The 18,475-nt window shown below is 34.7% G+C and overlaps 1 protein-coding gene across 1 annotated transcript in view; it reads left to right on the top strand.

The window, feature by feature from the left end:
* Nucleotides 1-18,475, top strand: part of GPM6A (glycoprotein M6A) — a 116,619-nt gene that overhangs the window by 78,775 nt on the left and 19,369 nt on the right. The window contains exon 3 of the mRNA XM_054633500.2: nt 12,142-12,298. Within this exon, the coding sequence (XP_054489475.1) occupies nt 12,142-12,298 (157 nt within the window). The remainder of the gene's footprint in view (nt 1-12,141; nt 12,299-18,475) is intronic.

The raw sequence follows: 18,475 nt of genomic DNA, 5'->3' as shown, positions 1-18,475 counted from the left end.
TGGAAGACCTTTGTTTTGCTGAGCATCAACTTCTCTTTGTTAAATTTATTACCTTAAAAAAATAGCTTATTGCATGCTGAAATTAAATGAAATGTTTTCTTCTGTCTTTAAAATTTTCTCTTTAGGACATGATTTTCTTAGATATTTGAAATTAAAATTCTTACCTAGCTGCTAATGGTTGTAACTAAAGCTGAAGAAGCCTATCCTTAAATTTGTAATTATTTTCTTTCATGAATATTTTTCGTAAAAGTGAAGTGATTTGATCATCAAAAACATTGACCTCTTCTGATGGATAGTTCCACAACAAAGCTCTGAGGGCTTAGGAGTGATCAAAAAACAAACCAAGTACCAACAAGTGGAAAAATCAAAGTGAAACAGAGAACATGCTTATACCATTATATAAGTCATCTTTAATTCATATCATAAATACTGTATAAAACATTGGTTCCTCAAAGAAAGCAAAGAAAATTATAGAATTATAGAACAGGAGATACATGGTTAAAAATTGAGTGTAGGAAACATGGTTAAAAATTGACTGTTTTCTTCAGTCTAGAAAAGGGGTAATTAAGAACTGTTGCAAGAGTGGTCTGTAAATTCACAGTATCATCAATAAGACATGCAAGATTGGATTGTCTTTCTATTCCAGTACAAAAAGTTTGAGGTATCAGAGGGAAGTAGTAGGCACCAGATTCAGCAGGAGCAAGTTCTTCAGTTTTTTTCATAGCAAAACTCTAAACCTATTTGCATATTATGGATGCCAGAATTTTTATGGCTTCAAGGGAAGACTGGGTAATCATGAAAAACAAATCCATTGATGGTTTCTAATACACACAGACTTATCCAGCTCAGGAAGTCACAAAGGCTTGACTAGTGTTGGAGGTTCTCCTGTTGTCTTGCCTGCCTCCTTCCTTATATTCCTTGTTTGACATACAAAAATGAACAAGATATATGTGTATTTGATCTGACTGGGTACCACTGTTTGTACAAGAGCTAGAAATGGAATCTGAAATTTCTTAACTTCTCTTGGGGTATGTTATCAACATCCTTTCCAAAGCTCCTCTGCAAATTTTAGATGTTCTCATTGTGGGATTAGCAGCCAGAAGGGAGCATGAACCAAATAAGTATGTCACTGCTACAGCAAATTAAAATTTCTTCTTTGGATCAAGGAATTTTTATGTTCTTGTATAATAATATGTTGGGTTAAGGGGAAGATGTATCTTCTGCTTTGCCTTTTTGTATTGTCATTTAGAATGATGAGTCTGGCTTGACTTGGTGGCTAAGGTTCATTGTTATCCTGAATGAAAGATCAGTCATTTTATTAGGCTCTAACTTATTTTATTACTCCCTAGGAAGCTATTAGTGCAGAACAGCCACAAATCAATGCTTTCTCTTCATAGCATGTTTTTCAGCTTCTCTCTGTCACATGCTAACGTGAAAGTATCAGTCAGGGAATGTAGTCCAAATGCATATAATTCATCATAAAAGATTAAGGAATTGTAATTTTTTCCCCCTGCCATTTGTTTTTCTTAGCTAGTTGTTGCAGTTAGTAGCTTTTGGACCTGTTTGTTTTCTTTGTTAACTTAAAGAGATATTAAACCCAATTCTTTCTTTGGTAGACCTATTGTAAAATGAAATTTGATTTTATTCAGTTGTGAAAGGTATATCTAACCTTATGTCTTAAAGGCAGGAGGAGCAAATATATTGATTAGAAGCAGATTAGCAATTGCTTTGAACTGGGTAAACTGTGCAAATCACAAAGAAATTTGCACATGTTAATTTTCTACCTGTTGAAGTAGACATTACACTGCTTTTAAAATAATTTTGTAGGGAGAATAAATCCTTGATATTTTCTCACAAGTATTGATCAACTGTTGGCAGTAGCTCTATAGTAATCATACTTTTGAAAGACCAAAAACCAGAAAGAATAATATGTAAGTAGAAATAAACACTGTAGTGCCTACATCCTTAAAATAATACACATTGAAATAAAAGATAAATAAAAAATAAAATCTATTTATTTTTTAATTTTTATGATTAATAATTATAAGAACTTCAAAAAAATCTAGCAGTGTGCCCTACCCAACTGTACTTTTTAAGGGTTATTTGACACATTTGGGCTCTTAATGCTTGTAGTGCTGTGAAGTGTCTCAGGCTGGCCTGGAGTCTGTCCTTCTGTGATAAATGTGCCAGGCAGATGCTGCAGTGGAGTGAAGTGTGTTAGATTCTGTTTAATCATGCTTATGGTTTCTGTCTATATTTTTATTAGCATGCTGCATTTTAAATGTCATACAGCATAAAAATCAATCCCAATCTGAGAGTTATTTATGTGGGTGGTAACAGATAAAGGCAGTTTTAACTTTTTGCATTGTGTTCTGAATGCAAATAGCACAACTCACAAACCACCCTGTATCTTTTATCTCTGTCAATGCAGCTACTGGCTATAATTTAGAAGAAGCAGCAGACCTCTGTAGAGAAAGTAGGGCATGATGAGGGCATAAACAAAATATGAAACACTCTCTAAATGCCTAAAATAAGAGCCAAAATACCTTGATCCAACTCTGCCATTCAGAAACGCCCATATCAATGTCCCTGAGGGCATCAAGAGCTCTGACTGTCCCTGTCTGGCCTCTCCTCAGCCTTCCCATGGCCCACATTTCAATGAAGCCAGAGGGGTTCAGACCCTCACCTCAGACTCTCCTGGCCACAGGGTTGGGGCTGCTCTGGGCTGCCCACTCTCCACATGATGCTTTGACACTTGGGGAGAGATTAATTAATGAAGAACCTTCAATAGGCAGCAAAGTTCACTTGGAGTGTTCAGCCCTTGGGGATTCAGCCAAAAGCAACAGCCCTGTGGAATAAAAGAGGTGATCTGAGTGCTGGTCCTGCAGACTGGTCCCTCATTCCATCTCCCTGGATTACTGTCTGAATTCAAGGAGTCTATAACAGCTGCATATCATATCTGCTGTGGAAATACAGGCAAGTAGTAAGTATTTGTAATTTAAAAACTATAAGCAAGTTTTGTAGCTGCCATTTAAATTCTATAAATGCCAGTCATAAACTTGAGAAAATTTATGATTTTCTTTCCAAGTTACAATACAGAATGATCATGGTCAATAATTCCAAAGTTATGGAGGCAACCTAGAGAGATGATGGGTAGAGAGAGTGCTTTTTCACTTGCTTGTTTTTAGGGGGAAAATACAACCCAAAATTCAGCCTGTAATAAGATGCAGAGCCCAAAAATTTCTAAAAAAAGCCAATAATTTTTTTAAAGGATTTTGTCTCAAAGCAGTGGATTAAAGCCTGACTTTAGTTTCTTCAGGGGAGAAAGGTAAAACAGTTACTCTAAATACTTGAAAGCTAATATAAATCAAATGTGTTCAAATTCACAAGAACAAATGCTGTATAGACAGGTATTCCTTATAGAGAGAATGTATCTGCAAAAATCACACAGCTGAATGGTAGACTCTTCTTTTTTTTGACAGTAATTTTTAAATCCATAAACCTTTATGAATTGGATGGCTATAAAGACATTTGGAATTATCAACGTGTGCCCTTTTCATTGAGACTAACCTGTAATTATATTGCTTTCTGAATGACTTCTGGGATGCTTCATTCCCTCCAGTTCCAGACTTTTTCACTATCAACCAGATCACTGTTCTAATGGTAAATGTTTCGTCCACCCACTCCCCCACCAAGTGAAGGAAAGGTTGTTTAGGAATTTTTAGAAATCATAGGCCTTTTTTTGGGATGTGGATTCTTTCAGTGGCTGTAGAGAAGTTATTTTACTTCCTTGTGATCCAAAGGAAGCCTAAGAAAATACATATGATGCTTTAAATTATCCTGAAAACTGCTTTTATAATATTTAACTGCAAGAGGTGAATGGTTTATGTTGCTGACTTTGTCAGTTTATCAACTCTGTAGGTTTGACTAAAACTGAGCCATCTGCTTGAGGTGGATGTGGTTTTCAGTCATTCTCTTAATAACTTAATTAAATGTAGTGAACACTATCTGCAAAGTACCAGGTATAACTAGATTTTCTTAATTAATCACTGATTTTGAGAACCTTACAAAGTCAGCAGAAAGAGACATATGCTTATTAGGCATGTATCACATGAGCTGGATTTTTATATTTTTCTGGTATTTGGAACAAATGCCAAAAGAAGGTTTTAGAAAATCAGCAGCACAAGATATGTTTTGTGTATTTCCCAGCAGCATCCTTTTCCAGTTCTTTCTCTTTAGTAGGCAAAGCCAGTTAGTGCCATCTGTCACATGTTTGTGATATATAGGCCATGGAACAAGGGAATCATGCTCCTAGAGTGGAAAATGAAGCAGTCTCCCTGATAGTAGCATTAAACCCCTTTTCTTACTACTGTCAAAGCTAATTCATGTCATTGTAAATTCACTTCCTTTAAAGGTGTGAAACTAAATAGTAAACTAAATGAAGTTGCAATCTGTAATTCGGTTGCCACAGTGTTCTCTACAGGAAGTTGCATAGACACTGTACTGGTGCCACCTTCCTAGGTCTAAAAATTTCCTTCCTTTCAGGGTGTGAAACCTGTGTTTCAGGTACTGTTGTTTGATGCTTGCGATGACTTTTCTGTTAGTATATAGTCAGGGTTTATTAGATAGTATTGTTTTGTAATATACATATGTATGTACAACTGTTTTCTTTTGAGTAAAACAAAAAAAATGGTGTACAATCTTTTGTATCTCCCCTCTTAGGGATAAAAAACAATGTTTTTGAGAGGTAGATAAATGGATGTTATGATTTTCTGTCTTTTTTTTGTTGTTGTTGACTTTGCTGCTATCACAAGTTAAATGCTGGTAGCACTAAAATGTTACTGTTAGCATCAATCTTTCTACGTTTATAGTAGTGGAACACCATGGAAGTTATTACAATGTGTCCTGTAGTAAAGGACAGCTAATATTAAATGTGGTGTTTATAAACATTTGCATCAGACTGTGTGATGATTCTGTTTAAGGCATCTACTTAATACACAGTAGTAATCTGATTTTCCCTATATATTTTTGATCTTTTTACAAAAGCATTCTTTAAATTTGAACGTACATTATATTTTATTTGTATTACAGAAAGCAAAACATATAAAGCTCTTTATCAAATAATTGCTAACTTAGACAGGTCTGTGCCATAGCACGTTTGGAAACACCAACAGAGATTGTGCAGAAGAATGAAGTTTTCTCTGCATGGAATATCCAACCTTGACCCATGTGTCTTCTTTGGGTACTATAATTTGGCAGGAACCACCAGAGAGAGAACAACGTCATTGAAGATTCAGGTTACTTAAGGAGAACAGTTTTTATTTCATTGGAATAACTGAGTCACATATACATAGCAGAGCTGGACAAATACAGCATAATAAATATTAGATGCAGAACATAGAATTTTAGATCTGGTGTCATTGGCAGATGCATCAAATCCAGCAAAAAATATCACAGCACCTGAGAACATGACCTTTACAAGATTATGCAGCACTGAAAAGTCACATTTACAACCTACTTAGCTATATTATATAGTCCAGTCTTCTTTATTCTGTGAAAGGTAATACCAATGAGAACTTATGTAAGTAAAATTTAGGATTTGGCAATTACTTGCAAAGACATAGTCCTCATTTTATGAAATTGAATAAGGAAATTCACCCCATGAGAATACCAGTGGAATAATCTGGAAAATTCATAGCAGTGCATGTGAATACCAGCAGAGTGATCTTACATAAAGAATTTATCGGTCTTCTTCTGTGCAAATACAGTTTCCTACTTTTCAGCAGACATCTGTATTATTTAGTACTGCGTTAAGTAGCTCTCCTTCCTGGTTGACTGGAATCTTAGATTAGCTATAATAACTTAATGTCTTGTGATTTTCCCTTTCTCAATAGGTGGTTCATCTCCATAGAAATATCTTTTTCTTTTTTAACTGCCTTTATTTCTCTTTAGTCTTAGTTCAGATAAACAGATCAAATGGAAAGTGTATCTTTATGTGTAATATCCATATTGCTAAATATGCTTTATGCAGCATGTAAAACAAGCTCTCTGTTCCACAGGATATCTGAAAAGGGTAAATTCACTATTTTGATCCCAATCTGGACATGTAGTAACAAGCTGTCAGTCTTACACTGTCAGTATGTACTTTGTATGCCTCCAAGTTTGTAGTTGTACTAATGAAACACTCACAAATCCTGCCGTATGCTTTTGCAACATCTTTTACACTTTCCTGCTACAGAAGATTGCCTGGAAATTCAGTACCCACAGTGTACAACAACCATCATGTAATTCCACCACAAGTCAGTGCAGTACTCTGCACTAGTTCCAGTGGGGTTTTTGCCTTCTTCAGACAAAGGAGGCTTCTGATCTCTTCTGTAATGAGTGTCTCTAAAAAAAGTTTCTAAGGAAGTAGTTTTAGACAGAACAAATTAGGTTATCAAAAACCCCAAAATAATGTTGAGGAGAAGCCTTGTCTGTCGGTAGTAGTAAAAATTCAGTGTTTTGGACTCAAAGTTCTCATGATTACTAAAATTCTTATGCTGGATCTTTTCCTATTTCAAGAAAGTTACAAAACTCACAGAACAAAGGTGTGGTTTGTGCTACTTTTGTTCTTCTTCCATTAGTTTGATGGCTTTTTTAGATGTTCTGCAAGAAATCTGTACTCAACCATTCCATTCCTAGGAAGGCAGCAACGCACTTGTAGAGGATGATGATCCAGGGTTCTATTCTGCACGGCTGTAGAGAGTTGTACATCACAAATTAAAAACAATGGGTACTTATGTCACATCAGCTTTGTTTCAGATCAGAACAGGAAAATCTGGCCCTTGTAGAATATGAATGTAACTTGCATATTGTAGTAGGATGATGTCTCCTTTATATAATACTACAATCTGGCTTTAGTCTTGAGCAAATGTTTTCTATGATTACACAATTACAAATTTCCTCCAGAAATGCATAATCAAAGTCTCTGTTTTCCTTCTATTCTATATTCACTATTATTCAATATTTCTAATGTATTTTGTTTCTACTTTAATAAAAATTACTTTTTGGTCTTTTTTGGTCTTATCCTTTCTTTACTGTTAATCCTTTCTCTTGTCATTTCCTAATGAACTTTAGTTGAGCATTCTATACTCCAGTCTTATTTTCTTCCCACCTGAAATTTAGAAGTTAGACTCCTTATTAACCTAATCTAGAAAAAATCCTCATAGACTAATGCTGAAATTTTTTTGTATTTTCATTTTTTTCCCTTCACAGTGAGAATATTTCAATTTCTTTTACCTCATTGGGCTTTTACTTGGGGGTTTTTGTCTTACTTTGTAGGTAGTACATGACTATTAATAAATTCTTCTTTTTCCCTATTTGTTTTCCTTCAGAAGTTTGTATTTACTTGTCTCCTCCTTTTCCTAGCAATTTCTCTTTCTTCAAAGAAGAAGCTATCTTCTTTCCTCAATCTATTTAAGTGAATAGTATCATGAACTGACACCAAGAAATTGTTCCCAGCTGGTTTGCAGGAGAGCCTGAGCACATCTTTTCAAAAGTTCCAGGGGCCTTGGTTTCTGCATAGCCTAACCAGACCTTTTTGCTTGCAAACATCCCCTTATATCTTGTCTGTCTTCTAGAAACACAATTGCAAAGCTATTTCTACATGCTTGAGACATGTAGAATGAGGGGGGAGGCTGCTATCTCAGTGTCCTAACACCCTCATAGCATCAGTGCCTTAGGGGGCAGGAGGGTCAGCATGGAGGCCAGCATTTCTGCTGGTTTACAGAGTAACAGGGGTCATTGTGTGTTCTAGATGTAAACATCAAGTATTCAAACTTCTCCGTCATTGAAAGAGAAAACAAATTTTAAAAAAACCAAATAATCCTCCAAAGCAGGAGAAGCCCTTCTACCCTAATGGTGACATTTGCATGTATTTCTCATCCTTCTAAATCTTCTATGCAGGCTGAAAAAAAAAAAAAAAAAAAAAGGGCAGTTTTTCATTAGATATTATACTATGGTAATCTTATTAACATTTCAATACTTTGACTGCTCTGGTATTTTATTTTTCTTATTATGTTTGGAAGTTTTTAGCTTGGAAATAGATGTAATTGCCTGAAACTTCTTACATTCAGAGATTATAGGTAAAATTCACTGACAATCATGTTCTACTTAACACCTGTAATATATTAATATTGTTGTATATATTGGAGAAGTTATGTTATAAATTCTGGAATAGAAACATGAGACAGAATTATAAGTTCAGGAAAACTAGTCCCACACTAATATCTGGTATTCTGGTGGATAGGCCAATGAAACCTTTGGAATATTAGGCTTTTATCACTTGTTTAGACTGAAGTTTATCACTTGTTTAGACTGAAGTAGACATAATTTTTTAGAATAAAATGGTTTTCTGGGCAGCATAAGAATCGCGTCACAGGGCAAATTAGTGTAAACTTTAGCTGTTAATTACAACTAAATATCTGTACTACATTCCTATATTAACCAAATTGAACAAAAAAATATCCCTAGCAAGTATGTAGATTGTTCCAAAACTATATTAAGACACTTTTCACAAAAACCTGCTGAACATGGACAAGTTTGTTTAAGAAATTATTTTATTTCTTGCTGATTTATTATAATTTTTAATACTTAAATTTGCCAAAACACCATAAAAATACACAGTAGGAAATCTTTGTCAACATTTGTCTGACTCACTAAGAATATTTTCACTCACCTCTGACTTGTCTCTGCTGGGATTGTCTACTCGGTTTTCAGTTCCAACCTGTTCATTGAGAAGTTAGCACTGATGGCTTCCCTGAATACCTTCTGCCAGAAAAAGAAAGTGTTTTCTCTAGAGATATTTTGAATATGTTTCTTGTTGGATAGAATCCAGGTTCAGACTAATGAATTAGGGTAGTCTGGTTAATATGGAATAATTAATGACCTGGCAGCAGAGAAAGAACTAAAAATTGAAAGATCAGTTTGATTTAAATTGCAATTTAAAAACAATAATGTTTTTAACATTTCTGAACATAGTGTCGTGAGGAAGGGCAGATCCAGAATCCATGGAGAATCTACCAGATTAAGACAAATATATGGCTTAGATTATTCTGTATTTTTTAAAAAAATCTTTTACTAACTTGCTTTTCACAATTATTTTAAGTTTAGATAATCATTCCGCTTATTCTACTCAGCAGCCTAGGTCAGAGTAGTTTTAATAATATACATTTTTCAAAATAATTTTTTTTTTGTAAAATAGTATGTATTTTTCCAATTCTGACAGAAGAAAAAAATTTTATCTTTATTGTTTTGTCTCCTTCCTTTGCTCATTACCCACATCTTTCCTTCCATTTCACCTTACACAAGTGTAAGTCCTTCTTGTTCTTTTTCTTTGTCCTTACCCATCCAGCCCATTGGCTCACGTTCATCTCCCCTTCTGCCATTCCCTTCTCCCTCCCTGGTTGCTCTCATGCTCTGTCTGCAGCATTTGAGAATCTGCTGAAGCACAGATGGCAATTAATCTCCGTGAGTTCATCCACAAAGAATCACATTTTATTTTAAAGAAAGGCAATCTCCATTTTATAAGGTCTATCTTTTATCTATTATAGCTTAATGAGAAAATAAAAGTTTATGTGAACTGTATTAAATGCTGCAGAATAACTTAATAGCAATAATATCTTCAAAACTATATATATATATATATATACACACATATAATGTTATTGTTGTAATATATTTTCTTTAAATAGAGCAGACACTAAATGTAGCTATACTGCAATATAATTCTATCTGGCTTTTAAAGAGGTAGTTGAGTGATTGTCTCACAATTTTCATTTATCTTTTTACTCTTTGCTGTATAGGAAATCCTTTTCCCTTGGAATAAGCCTGGCTATTTCATCCCATCTAGGCTGATGAATAGAGATTTTATGACTTCTCTGTAACAAGTGGATGAGAAGGAAATAGATTTCTATATTTGGCTACTGTTGGGCTATATATATTTTTTCCTTTTGTGAAAGGAAGGCTTAAGTGAAAGTTATTCCTGTAGATGCACATAAGGCTGAGGAAAAAGCAGAGATCTCTTAGCACACTTTTTGACACAAGCAGCTCAGTGGGAGACTCAGCACAGATGGTTTAAAGGGCTGTTGTAAGGACTGAAATAGTCTCTGGACTTCTCAAAAGTCCTAATCTCTTTAGGGCAATGAGAGCTTGTAACTGAGCACATTGAGGTCTGAGGGGAGCTGCTGCTGGCAGAACTCCCAGACTTCAACCACTGGTGAAGGTCAAAATTGTTTAAAGTATATAATATAGGAATTGGAAGACTCTCTATGAAATAACCACGAAATTTCTATTTGTTTTGTAACCTTTTTTTAAAATCACTATTGACAAGATTGACTTAAATCACAGTTTTGTTGTTTAAAAAAATGTTACAATGGCTGAATTACTATCAAATCAGGGAAATGAGATTTTTGCAATATAATCAGAATTATATATATCAATAATAATAAATTTCATCTGCATCATACCATCTACAGTGTTAAATTTTTTTCACCCTTTTGAATTGTTCAACTGTCTATTCCATACAGAAATTGACTTATTCTAGCTTTCATTTGAGTATGAAACAAAAAGCAATGTTAAGAAAAAAAGCTGGAAGTGCTTTGGTATTAGAATGTTAGGGAAAAACATAACCTGTCTCATTTCCTGAAGCATTCATTTCCAGTACTTCTCCCATCCCCAGTTATATCAGAAGTTTAACTGCATTTTGATTGCATTTTTTAATGTAGACCTGAACCTGACTTTGAATCTTTTGAAAACCATTCAAGATCAAAGATATTTTAACAGGTTTTTGAGCTTTTTTTATTGTATTATACATGTAAAATGTGTATTATGAGTTGTCTTTTTGAGTGATGATGGAAAGTGTGCTCCTAAGGAATTTTTATCATTAAATATTTCCTTTCATGACAATAAAAATATTAATCATTGTCTTGAGAAAACATCCAGTGTAGGTAATGGCATGTCAAAATTCATCTGGCAGATCCTAATGATTCACAGCTATTTTTTTTGTCTTTGTCTGTTAGGAGGTATCTATCTTGACCTGGAGAATAAGACTGGAATTTAGTACCATCTTAAATCTGAATATAGCAATTTTATAAAGAGTTGTACAGCTCCTTCCTTGTCACATCAACAAACTGAAAATTTACTGTGGTAAATTTTAGTTCTCTAAAAAATAGTTTTTTTAGAGAAGTTCAAGTAGAAAACTTTGAAATCTGCTGATCTAAAGCTATGGTCAGTAGGAATGTTTCCAAGTTTAGATAACAGAGCAGAGAGGTGCTCTCAAAAATCTTGTACCAAATGCTGGTCATGAGAGAACATTTAGGAGGCATAGTCTCCTTGAGCCAAGGTTGAACTTACAGGCAGTGCTGGGCAGAACACCCACACAACCCAGGTAATCTCTGTAGTGAACTGAGCCTTCCAGCACCCTACATGTCACACTGCAAGCCATCCCTCCATTGCTCCAGCTGTGTGCCTGTGAAAATATATTTTAAAGCCTCATTATAGACGAATTCCAGATGATCTGACCTCATTTCTTCTGGAATAATATGTTTCTGATTTGAAGTAAGGGATCTCTCCTGATGACTTCATTATTTTGTGTCACACACTTTGTCCACTGGAGAATAAGTGGGAGAATAACAATGAGAAGGTAGCACAGACTGACACTGCAGACTTGTATGTGCAGAAAGTTTGATTGAAGATTGTAGCTAAATAACTTCTATAACCTAAGTGCTGGATAGAATGTATGACTTAGGAGATGTGTCAGGTTTTGGCTTCTTTTCCTTTTTTTTTCTTCCTCTTCCACTTCATTTAGAGGAAAAAACTGAAAAGTAAGTGACTTTTAAATTGATGTGACAGTTTTTGCTGTATTACCTAAACAGATCCATTTTTACATTTAATTAGATTAAACGACCCAGTGTTTCTTATATCAACGCTATTTTATTTCAAAGTTCATTCCTGTCCTCAGCTTCACTTGTCATTATGGCACATCAGCACTTCCAGTCAGTCATTCCAGTTTGAGACTCAGGGGGTCTGATTATCTCACCCTGAAATTTCAGAGTCAGCTTTAAATATTTATGCAGATAATTAATTTTTGCTGTTCCCACACAGGATTGACATCTTCAAGTACGTGATATATGGTGTAGCAGCTGCATTCTTTGTATATGGCATTCTGCTGATGGTGGAGGGATTCTTTACAACTGGTGCCATCAAGGATCTCTATGGAGATTTCAAAATCACCACTTGTGGCAGATGTGTGAGTGCCTGGGTAAGTGGCTAAGAAAGCTTTTGTGACAAATTCAATATGCTCTGTATATATTTTTAGCGCCTTGTGATGTTTATTTTTTGGTTTTGTTTTTCTTTAATATTTTGTGATACCTCAGTTCAGTGTTTAAAAATTACAGCAAAGGAGAACAGAGTGTTATAAATATTCTCTGTACTGGCTAAATATTAAGTAATTCTTGCTTCTCAGGAGCAATGAATTCTGCCATCTGAGTGAGAAAGCTTGTTACCTCAGCAACATAAGCTGTGCTGAGCAGGACTAAAACGGTGTGGCCTCCAGCTCTACTGGGAATGAAATATTTCCCTTACTAATATTTTCAGTTATTTTAGAAATCTTGCCTGTTCCTCTTTGGAACAAGCTGAGACCTGTTATCAGGTTCTAAATGGCAAACAGGCCATTATTTACTCCTGTGGTGATCTCTGGTTTGGAGAGACCATTCACTTATGACCCTGGAAAATCTGGATTCAAAAAATTTTGATTTGTACTAGGACTTAAATGGAACTTTATCATACTAAAATTGCTGACTGTTTCAAATGGGATTATTTTAAAATTTCTATTCAGTGTCAGGTAAGTAACTAATTGTTTTTGGTTTTTTTTTATTTGACTGCTCTATGTCTAAGCTAACAGGCCTGTGTACTTGGTAGCTGTTGGAGTTGGATATTTCTGAAAACACAGTCTGCATGAAAACCTCATATTTTGTGATGAATACCAAATGAATAAGTACAGCCAAATAGATCTGGGTGTTAGAGTACATTTATTTTTATGCTATATTAATGATAAATAACCTATAAATTCTAGGCAGGGTTGGGTTTCCCTCTGTAAGTGTCAACATTTAATTAAGTGCAATACAGTCTGAACAAATATAAGCAATAGTTGCTTCCAGACACACAAAGACTATCAAAATGAGTACTTTGGATGCCCTGAGATTTAAGGTTAAACTGGACACAGATGACCTGTCTCTTGTAAATTGGAGAATGCAGTCTGTATGTCATCTCTATGTAAATGTAACCTGCTCCACAATAATCCTGAGGGTTTGTCTCCTTTTCTTTTGTTCTTGTCATCGTTCTATGATTTTGGCACTTTGACTAAGATTGCTTTAAAACCTTTAAATAAGTATATAAAAAAAGACTGAGAATGTTTTAAATTAAGAGCAGTCATTGCTTATGCCAACACTGCTTTCATCTTCTGGAAAGAAATCTCTAATCTGTATTCACTGAGGGCCTACTGAGTTAGTTCCAATTCTGTATAGAGTAGCAAGATTTTCAGAACACTTTTTCTTCACAGCTTCTATGAATGCCTGTCCTCAGTATTGCAGCAGAGCAGTGCTACATCCTCTCTCAGTTTTGATAACTGTAATTCTATAGTATGTGTCCAGAAGAAATGAATGGTTAAGCAGCTATTTCATGGTTAATATCACTCTTATTACTAGTTATTCATGAAATTATTTCCTTCAACACTTTGCTTTCCTCATCGGTAATTTGCAATGTTTGTGTTTTACTTTGAGAAGCCCTGGTTTGATGTACATGGTGCAGCTAAGGTTCAGGCTGTATACTCTTTATGACCACAATTACAACAACTCATCAATTAGTTTGAGTTAAATACCTTGTTGTCCTTGTTCTTGAAGTCAGTTTTTTCTTTTTCTTAGTGAAAAATCCCAAACCTGCAGTTTGATTGCTAGTCTCATTTTGATGCTCTGTCAGTAAGATTGCTATACAAATGTCTGGAGTTATTTTGGATTATTATTCTGGCTTTAGTGTCTGTACTCTAGAGAGTATATATCAATTAAACCTTGATATCCTTTTGACAAGGTTGGTTCATTGTCTCATACTTAAAATTCTTAAGGAAAAAATAACATCTTAGGTTTAAAAAATACATATACTTGGAATCTCAAAATATTTCAATCCAAGACAGATGTGTTTAGAATTTATTCAGTTCCATAACACATGCAATGTTATCAAGAAATAAGACCTAAGAACAACAAAAAGAATAGTGGAGAGGTAAATGAAACCAAATCAGTATGGTGTGTCAAGGCCAGATTGTTCAATTGCTAAAATAGTGCTGTAATAAATTTTGTTCTGTATAGTTGCCAAAATGAGATAATGCTATTGAAAAGGGTTGGCAGATACTACAAGTTGCAAGAAAGCTTCTTGTATACAGTTTTGAGCTAGTAATTTTGTAGATATTAAAAATCTAAACCGTCAAAGATTAAACAGTTGGTTTCTTTTAGCAGTGCCTTAATACTAACAGAAATGTACACACAGGATATTTGTTGTTTTTAAAAATTAAAATTATGGAAATGGCTCCACATCAAAAACACCTTTGTAAAAACTCCAGTTGTGACTATGATTTCACATCAAATTTGTTGAGATCTTTCTAAATAGAAGTTTAACATTTAACATTTCATTTAAAGTCTGAAAAGGAAGTCCTTCAACTTACCATTGCCATCAGTTGTTTGTCATTAATATTTTGCAGGAGCAAATTTCTTATGTCTGTGACTAAACCTATTATGAAAATGTAGGAAAAAATCAATAAAAAATTTCAAGAAGGAAAAATTTATTTTAACTTTGTATAAATAAGGTATGTTTCTATATATAGAAATATACAAAAAAAATAACACCTTTCTCTCTTTCTTAAGAAATATTTTTGAAAAGCAGACTTTTGAGAACACTGATAGCCAACATCTGAAGGAACTTTTCATGTGCTCTTCCTGACCTCCCTCCATAGCTGCAAATAGCTCACTTTCTAGCTCTGAATTGGCAAAAGAAATTTTTTTTGCCTGAAGTAATGGAAAAAAAAAAAATAGCTCAGCCTAACCTTTCCAGTGAATGTATAGTTGACTTAACAGCTGATATGAGCATTCAGAGGCTTAGCATCCAAGTCATGTCAGTGCTGCCATGGAGTAGGGCCTCTCAGAGAGGCCTTGTGAAAGTGACAGTGAAGGCTCCCACTGGCACTGTTTGCAGACTCAATTTACTGTGAAAAGTAAAACAAAAGCAGTAAAACAATGCCAGTCACATTCGAGGAGGGATGCCTTTCATTCTAGGCATCATTTTTCCATGCCTGAACATGCTTTTAGAGTATTAAATAAACATTCATATATAACTGTGCTGCAGCATGATTAGTAAAGAATGGGAGACAGGCCTGATGCCAACTGTAACGCTGTTTTCATGTTTGCAATTTAATACCCTTCCTATTATATTCAGCTCCCTTGGCCATGGAAAGCCTCATTAACACCTTGTTTTAGAGTATCTGTTCACAGAGTCAATAGAAATACAATGACACTTTCCCCCTCATGTTATGCTATAAAATGGGAAAGGAGGTTTGGTTTTTATTTCATTTCATCAGAAACAAATATATGAAGACTTCATTGTGGTAGCTGTATTTCTATTTCTTTGTGCCTTGCTTTTCAAAAGAACCATGTTAAGGTTCTAGAGAAAAATGTTTTATATTCTAAACTGCACTTACGTATACCTTCTGTATCTTTAGTTTTAGGAATATTTCATTTAATTACTGACAAGGATTTTTCTGCCTTTGAAAATAATTCTGGTTATCTGGTTACCTATGGGCTATTTCATACATGCTTCTTGAGTGCCTAAACTAAAACATGAACTTCCCAATATATTTCCAGATTTTATTTCGCAAAAAAAACCGTGGAAGCTGCACAAATGTTTTGAAAAACCATCTGTGAACTCATCATTGCATCTTTTCCTTACCAGACCAGTTATTCTGGAGGCAGTGAAACTGCGTCATATTGACATTTGATTCTTTGTGTAACAGGAGGAAGAGAGTTCAGTGCAGGCTCAGCTGGCTTTCCCACCCAGAACAGATGTATTATTTCTGAATGTTAGAAATGAAGCCCTCATTTCTGAAAATTAGATACCATGTCTGGATATTCTGGGGTAAAACTGCTGATATGACAGACAGGGAGGCCTTGATTATTAAATTCTGCTCCATCTGAGGAATGCAGTATGCTTCATACCATATTTGTGAGAAATAAAGGACCTTCTCTCCAAGACAGCAGATATCCTTGTGGGTCCAGATTACTTTAAAACAATTTTAACTAGGGAAAGTATGTAAAAATCTCATGTCCTCATACATGATTAGTTGTGTATGCTGTATGGAGTTTCACACTGTGATATGGGAAATGGGGGAGGTGAGATTCATACTGCTCTGACCTTTCAGATTGCTCAACTCAAAACCAGGAACATGATTTTTTTTCCCCACAAATTACCCAGTAGCTAATGGAATAGTTAACTTCAGAGGGATTATATTATGGCACAGATATATCCCACCTAATTAAGGTTGCTAAGAAAAAGACCTGTGCTCCTTCAGTAGTTAAAGGAGAGTGCAGCTTAGGCAAACTTTATCAGGTGAATTGAATTTTTTTGTGGCTGTCCTATTTTCTGCAAAAAAAATAACCCTCAAGTCTTTTAAGTTATGTCTTTTATATTAGGTTCTTCAATCAGTTATATACTGTTAGTTGGATGTATCCTGCCTGGCCCCTTTAGCTGGAATTTAGGTGAATAACATTTGCTGTCTAAACACTGCTGGAGTTAGTAGATGAAAGAAAACATATTAGCAATTTTATAGGTTGTTAGAATTCATCTTATCCCTGGATACTAAACCAGTGTTGAAATTTCTTTACAGAACTGTGTTCCTTGCAGTTTTCTGCTCTTGATCTTGAAACAGGAAGATCAAGCTGTAGCAACAGTTCAAAGCTCGTTGAATGGTTAAGAGAGTCATCTTTATGTCACTCTCTCCCAGCTGCATTGTTAATATACATATGGGGTCTTGAAAAGAAAGAAGAAAGTTGGTTTTTTTCACTATTTGTTATATTTTTAGAAATATTTTACAATGAGCTCAGAAATTTTATGTATGTCTATGTGCTGAATCTACTTTTTCTGTCTTTTTTCTGTAATCTGTTGAAGCCCTTTTGTTTTTCTTTATTATATAGTTCCAGATTTTCTCACTCAGGAATATTGCACATATAAAATAATACTTTCATTTGATATTCTTTTTCTCCCATAACTTCCTATGTGTTGTATATGCAGCCCTTTTGTTGACTGTGGTATTCATTACATCCTTTAATAGAGGGGTGTACCAGACATTGCAATGTGCCTTCCCAGTACCTTCTCATCTTCTCTTGGTCTTGCTGCTTGCTGACAGCAATGTTGTTGTTGGTGGTGATAAACTGGGTGGTTTTACTTCACATTGTGCTTTATGTCTTGCACATGGATGACAGGTTTTTTCTTGGCATGTAAGCTCAGTCAGTAAGAGCTTTTTGTTAATAAACTGCTGTCATGCATTTCTAAAGTATGCTTGACTTTGGGAGTGGTTTCTCCATTGGCTTTAACTTTATTTTATGGATCATCACAAAATGCTTAAGATGATAGCTTTATTTCCCCTATGTTCAGATAATCCATCTCAGCTTTAACTTGAATTTTCCATCAGATGATGACAGTTTTCCCTGATTCTTGCCCTCACCTGAGAAACTTATTAACTGCATCTAGACATCTTACTTTTTATAGGTATTTAAGCCTTTGAATATCAGTGGAATTATCACAAATTCATTATTTTTATGGTGACAGAAAATTCACAGAAGCCATATACCTTTGTTCTTCTTATGAACTGCATCTTCCTGTTGATGTCTTACAAATAATTAGCTCTGTAAATATCTTTGGTCATTGCTTGCATAGGAAGGAGGGAAACTTTTAAATTTATTTAAGGTCACAATAAAATCTAAAAGACTGTGTTATTGACTTTGAATGCTTGACAAGACAGGAATCAAGCAAGGAAGGTCCCTACCCTTTCATTTTCACACAGGCTTCTCAAAGCCCATTAAGAATTTATCAGGAAAGAAAGCACTTTTTTTTTGACAGCCAGGTATTAACCTTGAGTGACACGTTTGTTTAGTCTTATAACTATTATTTCTGCTTACTACTTTAAGCTTCACTCCTTTGTGTCCAACTACAAACCATGAAAATTTCCTAAAAAAAATGTTGCATTGCAAATTTTGGAAATGTGAAAAATGTAAACAATCTGTACTGTTCAGTCGTTTCCCAGCTGAGTGTTCCATCTTTATCTGTGTTTAGAAAATTTGTCATCACTGAAAACCATTAGAGTATGGTTTATAAAAAAATTATCAGCTGCTTGGTAGCATAA

The sequence above is a fragment of the Agelaius phoeniceus genome, chromosome 4, assembly GCF_051311805.1.
Source record: "Agelaius phoeniceus isolate bAgePho1 chromosome 4, bAgePho1.hap1, whole genome shotgun sequence".
Classification (NCBI taxonomy): domain Eukaryota; kingdom Metazoa; phylum Chordata; class Aves; order Passeriformes; family Icteridae; genus Agelaius; species Agelaius phoeniceus.
The sequence above is the reverse complement of the archived record's forward strand: the minus strand, read 5'-3'. Positions and strand labels throughout refer to the sequence as shown.